Source organism: Manis pentadactyla, chromosome 3 (genome assembly GCF_030020395.1).
Source record: "Manis pentadactyla isolate mManPen7 chromosome 3, mManPen7.hap1, whole genome shotgun sequence".
NCBI lineage: Eukaryota > Metazoa > Chordata > Mammalia > Pholidota > Manidae > Manis > Manis pentadactyla.
Window position 1 is genome coordinate 117,488,492 of NC_080021.1, and position 11,136 is coordinate 117,499,627.

Below are 11,136 nucleotides of genomic sequence, written 5' to 3' on the forward strand. Positions count from 1 at the left end.
GAAAGCAGATATGACACAATAGTCTAGCAGTATATATGACAAATGTATGAAACCACCTCACTGAATGGGTTGGAGAAGGAGGAAGGAAGAGATGCTCACCTAACTTATTCTGGAAATAAGTGGAATCTGTAAGAACACAGGCAAAGGAACTGCACTTAAGTTCTGGTTGACAAAAAAGTTTCCCATGGGGGTAAGAGCTAAAAATTCTGATACTGCTATACATGTACATTGGAACTGAGTAATTAAGTAAATGGACTATAGATGGCAGGAGACAGCTTGCTCAACATTGGAGTGGGAATTTGTAGATAAGCAAAGAGAGAAGACTATAATGGTCTATGTGGTAATTAATGGGTTATAATTGGAGACATCAATATGAACTCATTTTTAGCTCACCACAGATAGAGATGATTACATAAAAAAGTACTACAGTGTGTCTACATATTGCTTAGTGCTCACAGACATACTTTCTTGCTGTCAGTAAAAATGGCACCCTAGCAGCAACAAGCCTCAGACTGAGTTTCTAATACCATTCTCCAAAGAAAGAGATCAAGGCTCTCTGAAGAAATGGCTATTTCAAAGACTGAGCTCTGGAAATAGACAAGATGAGCCTGGAGCATTTGTATGCCATAGTGACCCTGCCCCCTCCCCTACCTGAATTTTAAGTACTTGATTAGTACCTCATTATTAGAAAACTGTCTTCTTAAATTATAACTCAAATTAAAAGTGTTATGCATATTCAGTATTTATATTGACACACCTTATGCTGTCATATTTTTCATTCTTTACTTCTACACACTGCATATATGGGAGAATCATAGTACATGTTCTCATCAAAACACTAATTACAATTATTTAAGAGATACTAGGGTTCTCCAATTATTACTGGTTGTTATGTTCCGAATCATTCTAAAATCTCTTACACATGGAAATGTAAATACTGACCCAGCTGATACATGCCAGAGCAGAAAGTGAGAACCCTATTGTACTAGAAATAATTTTGCAAACTCAGTACTTTAGTAAATCACCCTGATGAAGCACTTTCAGACCAAAAAAACATTAAAGATTAAACTGGCTGTAATCCCTTGAGATCCAATTGCGCATACTAAGAGTTTTAATGTGATGACATAGGATATCAAGAAGATAGCCTAGAAGGTTTAAAAAAAACTCATGATTAGTAAATATCTAAGGAACAAAAAGAATTTTTTCTTGAGTCAACAGGTTAACTTCCTTTTCCTTCAGATTCAGCTGTTTCATCAAGTCAGTAAGATGACAACCCAATGAAAAATGGGCAGGGCAAAAAATTTTTTTAAAGTTATCTAGATGATGATAAATAAGCACATGAAAAGATGCCCAACATTTTTAGTCATTAGGGAAATGCAAATTAAAGCCCCAAAGAAATAACACTAACATCTACTGGGATGACTAAAATATAAAAAGGCTGACCACACAAATGTTTTCAAGAATGTAGAGCAATTATAACTCTTACATACTGCTGGTGGGGATGTAAAATGGTACAACCACTTGGAAAACAATTTGGTAAGTTCTTAAAAAACTTAAAATACACTTGACCTGTAAGACCCAGGAATTCTACTCCTAGGTGTTTAGCCAAAATAAATGAAAGTAAATGCCTACACAAAGACCTGTGTGAGACTATTCACACTAGCTTTATTTGTAATAGCCCCAAACTGGAAACAACACAAATGCCCATCAACAGGTGAATGGATCAACTAATTGTGGTAGATCCACACAATGAACAGTGTATCACTCAGCAATAAAAAGGAATGAACTCGTGATACACACAACAAACTGCATAAATCTCAAAATAAATTTGCTGAGTCTAAAAAGTCATGCTATTTGATTCCATCTATGTAAAATTCTAGAAAATGCAAACTGATCTATAGTGACAGCAGATAATAGATGCTAAGGAACAAGCGCAATGAATTACCCTTGTTTGGACTCTAGAAATTTAGGGGTGGGGGGAATGAAACATATTATTTTGATAATGGTGATGGCTTCACAGGTACATACATATGCAAAAATAATCAAATTGCACACTTAAAATACGTGCACATTATGTAACAATTATACCTCAGTAAAGCTATTAAAACCCAAATAATGCAAACTAAAACCACCAGGTATCATTACTCTCCTAATAGAATGGCTTTAAATATATATAAAGCATATTTTGCACGGTAGGGATACCAGCTACTGGAATTCTCATTCACTGCTGGTGGAAAAGGAATGGTACAGCCATTTTGGAAAACATTTTGGCAGTTTCTTATAAAGCTAAACACACATTTATCATATGATCCAGCGATTATTCTTATAGGTATTTACCCAAGAAAAATAAGAGCATTTAAGTCGATGCCAAGGCCTTACATGGACATTCATAATAGCTTTATTCATAGTAGCCAGAAATTGGAAACAACCAAAAAAACCTATCAACTGGTGAATGCCTAAACAAACTGTGGTACATCCATCTGTGAAACAGGAAACAATATAAACCTCAAGAGATACTTGTGAGAATGGGAGAAATTGTGAAAAAAGTACTTAGTAAACTATAAAGCATGATGCAGAACATCACATTAATCACTGCTTACATAAGGAAGAAAAGTGGTAATAGAAAAGTACTCACAAATCATAGAGTATGTAGCCTTCCATGTCTGGCTTGTTTCACTTAGAACAATGCTTTTGAGATTCATCGATGTTGTTGTATGTAGCTGTAGTTCATTCCTTTTTATTGTTGATTATTATTGTATTTTAAGTGTATATACAACTCAATAAAAATGATTTTTTAAAGAAACTGGTAACATATAGCAAAATACAGGTAATTTTCAGCAAACTTTTAAAGACATCACTCTAACTTCACACTGCATTCTAAATTCTCCTTTGGTAAAGGAAAACAGAACTCAGGATCAGAGGCCTGAAATTTTTATCTGGGATTTGCCACTTACTAGCACTCTGACCCTGAGTACCTTAACTTATCTGTAAAACAAAGGAAACAATAGACACTTCAAAAGATCCTCGTGAGAGCGGGAAAAGAAGAAGTACTTTTTAAACACAAGGCACGATACAGAATATCCACACTAATCACTGCTTACTCAAGGAAGCAAAATTTGTGACAGTAGAAAAATACTCACAAATGAACTGATCACTTATAAAAACAGTCAGTCCTCGAAAGTTCCCATCCCTGCCTCTTAACTATGTGACTTGAGACAAGTGATTACATCCTCTGAGCCTCAATTTTTTTCCATTTTTGAAAAGCAATTTACTGATACTATATCCCACATGCTGTGTAAATGTGTAAAGCACCTAGTAAAATGCCTGGCCCATGGTACATGCTTTAAAAGTTTTAGCTTTTGCTGTTATTATTACCCTACCGAACAATACTAGCCTCCATTCTGCGCACCCAAGGGGCAGTAGTGTAGGTCATATTAGTGATCTAGATCACTGCTTCAGGAGATGTTTGGTGAGCAATGGAATCACCTAGAGAGCTTCTTTAAAAACAAAACAAAACAAAAAACTTTGTACTTTAGATGATTTTAGATTTACAGAATTAATGCAAAGATAGTACAGAGGGCTCCCATTTACTGTGTATACATTTCCCCCTATATTAACTTACATTAGTAAAGTACATTTGTCATATCCAATACTGAAAATAAACCAATACTGACACACAATAATAATGCCCATGTTTTCCTTAGTTTTCAGCTAAGTTTTTCCCTAATGAATTTTTCTGTTCTAGGATCCATCCAGAATACCACATATATATTTTGCAGTCATATCCTACAGCTTTTAAAACCCAAATAACTGACAACCCAGATAATCTAATGAAAGTAGGTGTGAGGTTGGGCCCCAAAACATGTATCTAACAGGTTCCCAAAGGTTGCTGATGGGGCCAATTCTAAAAATGCACTTAGCACTGGTCTAGAATGTAGACTCCCGAATTGTGTTGAATACAGTAGCCACTAGCTAAATTAGACTATTGAGCATTTGAAGTGTGGCGAATCTAAATTGGGATGTGCTTTAAGTATAAGATACACATGGGGCTTTGAACCTCAGTTGGAAAAAAAAAAATGTAAAGTCTCTCATTAACAATTTCATGTCATTAATATATTACACTTAGGTTTTTTTTTTCACTTTACTTTTATTGTATGAATACTGAAAACTTTAGAATTACACAGGTAGCTGGCACTGTATTTCTATTTGACAGCAGTGGTCTGGTCTGGTATCATTGGTATCACCTGGGAGCTTGTTAGAAGTTCAGGTGATTCCCATGTATAATAAAGTTTGAGCAGCACTAGATTATCAACAAGGGAGGGGTGCTTAGAGACGTCAGCATTTGGCAGCTAAGTTCAAATAAAAAGCTAAGCAACTGCAAGATATTTCTTAAGTCAATAAAGCCAATAAAAGTAATAGGAAAATGGCTGAATCACAGCAAAGCGATTCACAAATAAGGATGTGGGACAATTAGATCAGTTAACAACTGAAGAAAGAAATCCACAGTGACAGTGGTCCAATGGCTTCCTCAAAAGATAATGATTTGAAAAGTGATTATGTGCTACCATCATAACCTTTTCACATCTGATTCATTCTACAAAATAGTCCATACCTTCAATAACTAAAATTATTAAATAAAAGATAAAAGTTTAATTTCACTTTTCTCTCCCACTGTTTATTACAAAATTGCAATGCCTTTTAAGCGGATTCTTTTTCCTACTACCAATTTTCTCAGATAAGCAAAATACTAGTACTACCACAGAACAACTTTATACATCACCATATTCCCTGTTTTATTTTAGCCAATTTAAAATTTTTATTGCCCTTTTAGTCTCAGAAATGTCAAGTGTAAGTCCATGGTCTATTGGCGTATTAAAAAAAGCACTCAACAGATACTTTCTGATCAGTGAAAGGAAAGCTGAAGATTAACTACAAATATATGCTGTTTTTCTACAGCATTTACATATTTTCACTATGTCTCACAACAACTGGTGAAGTAAAAAAAATCTGAAGATACGTAAAATATTGATTAGATACAGACAACTAGTCTTTACAGATGGCAGTACATTAAGAATCACAATCTTCTCCAACTTCCATGGTTGATAAAGTATAAAACAGAAATCTATCAACAAATACTGGGGCAATATACATACACACTCACACACATAATCTATCACACTTACTTTTCCCCAAGGAGGAAGACCTCCAGAGCAGCAGAGCTACATGCAACTATGGGTCACATATATGCCAGCGTGCACTGCTCTAGGCTCCCAAATCCCTGCTCTGAAACGTTTCCAAGGCATTTTTAAAGCGGAAAAAAAAAATACTGGCATCAGCAGCCACGCTGACAACTCAGACAAGAGGTACAAGAAAGATGTCCCATTCCATAATCCACCCTCCCACAGATGAAGCAGGAACACTGGATGTGGACAAATAAATACATGTCTAGGCCATCGTTTCCCAACTTTTCAATACGAAAGGGGTATGTCTAGGGACCACCTGTAGAAGAAGCAGGTGGCAGACTGCTCCAGAACCCCAGTGACTCCACTCAATGCTCCTTCCTTCACATTACCTCTATTTAGGAATATATGCATACAACCTCGGTAAAATCGACTCCCATTTGTCATAATTACCACAAAGCAATACCAGTGTTAATTACCTTTACCCATAATAAACACTTCACTTGGAAAAACACTATAACTTTCATTATAGTATGCTTTAAACATTTCGCTTTAGCCTTTGCAAAGGCATTTAAAACTGCTGCTGAATTCAGAAAGAAAAACATCAGACTCTGTAAAGCCGAAGGCCTTGCCTCTTCCTCTAACGATGACCCTGTGGACACTTCTTCTCAGTGGGTCTGCAATAACTTAAAATAAGACACGTACAGGACAGTCATTCTTGGAAGACAATCAAAAACTAGCTGAAATGAGAGGAGGACAGCATGCTGGTAAAGATTTTTTTAATTCAAGGACTTTAACGAGAGTCCTCCCAGAAGAGGTGGGGAAGAAGTAGCAAATGTCCATTCAGCAGGGGCGGGGCACCTCTAAAGATTTCAAGGACCACAGTGTCTAGCCTAAGGTCAACAGTCCCGGAAGGGGGCCCAGGAGGTTCGCACACCCTACAGCATTAGGGAGCGGACACACAAACCGAGATTTTCTCTCTCACACACACACACTCTTTTCTCTCTTTTCTCTCTCTCTCTCTCTCACACACACACACACACACCGACACCCTCCTTCCTGGGGGCGGGGCGGGCGGGCACTGCCCTCACACAGGAAGTCAGGACACCCGGGGGGGGGGCAGAGAGCTGCAACTTCGAGTCATTTACACCGGCTCACGCACGTCAGTCCCGGGACGGGCAGCGGCCCGCCGCGCCCGGCCCCCGGCAGAGCTGCCCGCATCTCCGAACGCGCCCCTCGGCGCCGACCGCGCCTCCCGCACACGCCCCCCAACTCCGCAGCCCTCCGCGGGCACACCCGGACCAAAGCGCCTTTGTGCAGCGCCTCAGCAGCCTGCCCTCCGTCCGAGGGACCCACGCCCGCCCCCCTTACCGAGGGCCCGGCAGTCGGGTGCGACACGGCTCCCTCCGCTAGCGCGGGGCCGCGGGACGAGCCTGAAGGGTACTCCTCCACTGCGGCCACGGTCGGCGGTCCCCGCAGGCTGGTCTCCAGGGTAGGGTAAGTTCCAGGGCACGTCGGAGCGCGCCGGCGCGGGGGCGGGGCTGCGCTCACGTGATGCCGGGGGCGGGGCGCGGCCAACGTGACTCAGGCAGGGCGGGTGGGCGCCCCGGGTGAGGTGGCCGGCGGGGAGGGAGTGCGGAGTGCAGGTTGCGCGGGCTAGAGCGGCGGGCTGAAGTGGCGGGCCGGGCGGGCTCTGGGGGTGAATCGGCCCAGCGGGTATGGGAGGAGGAGCGGGCCGAGGGAGCTGCCGGCCGACGGGGCATACGCGCTTTGTAAACACCGAGTAGGAAACAAAATCCTCGTTTTCTCAGACAAGTGCAGGGCGAACGCGAGGCTGAGGGAGCCCAAGGTAACAGGAATGGAGCCCAGGGAAAGAAGCCCTGCGCCCCCTTCCTCTGCCCCCCGGCCCGGTGGGAGCGGCTTCGGTGTAGGTCAGCCGGTCACGGGCCCGGAAAAAGTGCCGCACGCCACCTCAGCGGGACAAAATAGAATTCTGCAGATACTGCGCCATTACCGGGGCCTCCAGGGCAGCGTGTGGACCCGCAGCGCACTCGTGGCCGAGGAGGCCCTGGGGCCCAGTGCGGCGGCGCCACCACTTAACTCAGCGGTCCTGGGGCCTGCTTAGTGCACGCCTGCGGGGCCACTGTGTCAGTGCCCGGCCATCCCAGCTTGCTGCGTTTGCAGTGTGTCAGCATAGGACCCAGAATTCAGAGGCAGTGAAGGTTTTCACTGGGGTCCTGTGGCAGGAGTTCTGCCGGCCTGGGAATCTGAAAAGACCCGGCTTCTGCCATTGTCACTTGACCCTCTGGCCTGGGCTATCAAAGGAGCGAGTTGACTAAACTCAGCTTCCTTGTTTTAGCTCCAAAATGTAACGACTGTGAGAAAAATGACCGCTAAATATTAGGACTCCAGAACCCACTCATTTAGTAACCAATTGTTAATTGTGTCTATTATGTTGCTGGGATGAAATTTTAATAATACCAATAAAAACTTAAAAAACAAGATGTGATTCAAGAGCCACTCTGGAGTCGGCTCTTTTCTGTTCTTCCCCTCTTACTGGATTATGCTACTGTGTCTATCACACGCTGAACTACCAATTGTTTTTTAAAGGCTGCCAAGAACCCACTTGGGATATTGGCAACACTTTAATTCGATCTAATGGGGAGACTAAGGTTTTCTCCTTTCAGGAAGGATAAACATAAGACCATACTATCTCTATCAATGCCTTGCTATATCCCCTTTGTTTGTCACCGATGGTCTTTTCTGGCTCCCTCAGTTTCTTACATGCTGGCTTTTCCATATCCTTGTTCCGCATTCAGAGTTTGCTGCTGTATGCTTCTGAAACTGTTTCCCATACATCTCATCTGATCTCTTTCTAGAACCCAAACAAGGACAGACTGCAAAAAGGAAACTGTGCCCTGATGGGAATGTGCTGATAAGCTTATCTTCCCTACTCCCCAAACCTGATTTGGGTACCCTTACTTTCAGTATGAGATAGAACTAATTTGTATATACTTGCTGATTTGCCTGGAACTCCACTTCCTATTTCACAGCCTAATCTCAGATGATACCACAATGCCCACAGTATGCTGATCACTACCAACAGCAGATGGAGTCAGATAAAATGAGCTCTCACCCAAGTGTGTTGTTTTCAAGGAACTCAGGGAGAACTATAAAATCATTTGCAACATTGCCTCTAGTTAGTTTTTAAATAACACTGTTAGCATATGTCTGGCGCCTGTGCTCAGGATCCAACAGATCATTTTCAGGATATTGACATTTAACTAGCTTCTAATGAAGCAACATAGAGTTCCAAAATGTAGAATTCAAATGTAAATTCAACAAAGGCAGAGATTTGAAAAAAATGCGTATTTGAAAAAATATACACTATATTGCATATATATTTAATATGTATATGTATATGTATATCCCATGTGCCTAAAAGCTCTTGGCTTGTGGTGCACAATAAATTTCTGTTGAATGTATTTTTGAGTGAAAATACTCTTTAAATTGCTGAAGATGTATGTCCTGCTTTCTTTGTGAGTCCTTAATAGGTAAACTACTTTTTGTTTTGTGTTTCTAAATTAAAAGCATACAATTCTATCTGGCATCACTGGTTTGGCTAGGCTATAAAGAGGCAGGAATTACACAGTATCTATCATAATTACAAGTGCATACTTACTCTGAACCTCCAATTTTACTTATAGGGATTTAGCCCACAGATATATTTCCATACCTGAGAAATTAAATATTTCTTATAGTATTGTTGAGAATAGCAAATGACTGGGGACAACCTAAATATCCATTAACAGGACACTGTTTAAAATATATATCCATACATTTGGATACTATGTAGCTGTTAACAAAAAAAGACAAAGTTCTTTATGTTTTAATATTACTGTGGGTAAAATTGTAATATTTCCAGAATATCTTGCCTGGCTTTGGTACATCTGCATATCAACAGGCGTTCAGAGGTGTAAAGAAGTAGGCTTTAGTGCATTTGCATCTTTCATCTCCATATCAGTGGGTAATTACCTGGGCAACAGAGGGCTTATCTGTACCTGAGAGGTGAGGGGGAGGGCCAGTGTGGTTGCTGCTGGAGCAGGAGAGAGAGATGGGCCAGACAGCACTTTTGTAAGACCCTTTCACCCCAAAGAGCGTTTTGCAGTCAATGTCTTTGGTCACACTGAATCCATAGCAAACTTGCCCGGGCTGAAACCCATTAGCAAGACAATTGGCGTAGTCGGCAGGATTCACGGTTGAACAAGGGAAGACAGGCTGCCCTTATGGGAGGGGTGCTTCAGCAGGCTGCCCCTGTGAATGGGGAGACAGTGGATCGTCCCCCCAGTGGGTATGTGGTCTGAGGTGGCTTGCCTCCTAGAGGACTGGGCCCCACCCCAGGACTGAAGGCAAGTGGAGGTGACACCTGAGGCAGTAGGGTGGCTCTTAGTATAGTAAGCAGATCCTTTGAGAAGCAGAGTGCCCCTGAGGCAGCGGGGAATGTGGGTTGGCTGCTTCTCACAGTCTTAAAAAGGTCTACAGAGGAGACCCAAGAAATGGCAGCGTGAGAACGAGATCTGAAAACTTCAGTAGATTCCCTGAGGAGGGAAGTGACATTGTTGCAAGAGGTGGCACAAGAACATGAGCTGCAGAGTTCTGTGGATTCCCTGAGGACGGAGATGGTATTCATGCGGGAGGAAGAGGCATGAGAACACGAGCTGTAAACCTCTGTGGATTCCCTGAGGGAGGAGATGGCCTGGATGTGGGAGGAGGCAGCACAAGAGTGCCAGCAGCAAGGAGCCATTGGAGACAAGATGGCAGTGCTGCCAGGTGCTCTGAAGGAGGAAGAGGCCATCAAGGAAAAGGACAAGCTCCTGAGGGAAGCACAGGCAGAGGTGGCACAAGAACATCAGCTGCAAAGCATTGAGCTGAAGGTAAGAGACCTTCTGAAGACAGAGGTAGCATTGCTGAGAAGCACAGTAGAAAAGGTAAAGGTCATAGCAGAGGAGGCACTCTGGGGAGGGGAGAGAAAGTTGCTGTCAGTCCCAGAAATGGAGGAGCTGGAGCAGGATGAAGGGGTGGTGCCGGAGGCACTGGCACCTCGTGTATTGAAAGCACACCCAGTGGTGGTAAAGAAAATAAAGTCCCAGGAGCTGAAAGTTCCCCAAGGAGAGGAGCAGCCCCCTCCCCAGGTAGTGGAGCACTCTATGGTCCACCCCTGTACTCAGGCTGAGCTGATGGATTTGGGCTCCCGGTTTAAGCAGAAGCCCTCAGAGTCAATATCAGCTTGGCTCCTGCGTCTGTGGGATTTAGGGGTGGATGGAATTGTTCTGTCGGGATCAGAGATGGGAAAGCTGTCTTCCCTGACAGTTCAGCCTGCCTTGAGGCAGCGGTTACAAAATGCACATCAGACCCCAGGGAGTCACTCCCTCCTCTATTGGCTAAGGCTGCACTTTGTGCTGTGTGGCCCAATCAGGGTGATCTACCATCCTCTCCTGTTAGATGGCAGACATATACTGAGCTCCAACAGGTGCTATGAGAGCTAGGCATAAGAAATGCCATCTATAGTCCAGAGTATTATGGCCCAGATGAAGAGGTTTTCACTACTGGGTGAGAAATATTGTACTTTAAATGGCTCCTACATCCCTCTTTGGGTCTCTAGTGGCCATTCTTTCCCCTCACTTAGGGCAGCCCATAAGCGAGGTGACACATACAGTAGCAGACTTAGGAGAGCCAGAATCAACGAGAATCCAGAAATAAATAAGATCAGTTACTCACAAGAAGAATTTACAGGGCCCTATGAAGGTTACGAGGACCTAGATGTGGGTTGATTTAATATGGGCAGGAGCAGATGGAAAGAAATTAGATGGAAAGTCCAATAGGATATTACTAGAGCTATGGCAACAGCTGAAACCAGAGCAGCAGTTCCAGCCATTAAGACCAAAGAGGCAGAGGT

The 11,136-nt window shown here is 42.9% G+C and overlaps 2 protein-coding genes across 9 annotated transcripts in view; one reads left to right on the forward strand and one right to left on the reverse strand.

The window, feature by feature from the left end:
• Window positions 1–6,730, reverse strand: part of ARHGAP12 (Rho GTPase activating protein 12) — a 111,090-nt gene extending 104,360 nt beyond the window's left edge. For 3 of the 8 annotated variants that reach the window (XM_057498355.1, XM_036912220.2, XM_036912221.2), the window contains exon 1: window positions 6,552–6,730. The gene's annotated coding sequence lies outside the window, so the exon portion shown is untranslated. The remainder of the gene's footprint in view (window positions 1–6,551) is intronic. The other 5 variants (XM_036912222.2, XM_036912219.2, XM_036912224.2 and 2 more) reach the window with 3 other exon arrangements.
• LOC130682934 (uncharacterized) lies at window positions 6,546–10,737 on the forward strand. The gene is made up of 2 exons (XM_057498356.1): window positions 6,546–6,677; window positions 9,705–10,737. The coding sequence occupies exon 2, from the start codon at window positions 9,932–9,934 to the stop codon at window positions 10,724–10,726; it is 795 nt and encodes a 264-aa protein (XP_057354339.1). The 5' UTR covers window positions 6,546–6,677; window positions 9,705–9,931; the 3' UTR covers window positions 10,727–10,737.
• Window positions 10,738–11,136: the final 399 nt, after the last annotated feature.

What these genes read in the sequence shown, in the direction of transcription:
- LOC130682934 (XM_057498356.1), top strand. Translation starts at nt 9,932, where the DNA reads ATGGCCTGGATGTGGGAGGAGGCAGCACAAGAGTGCCAGCAGCAAGGA.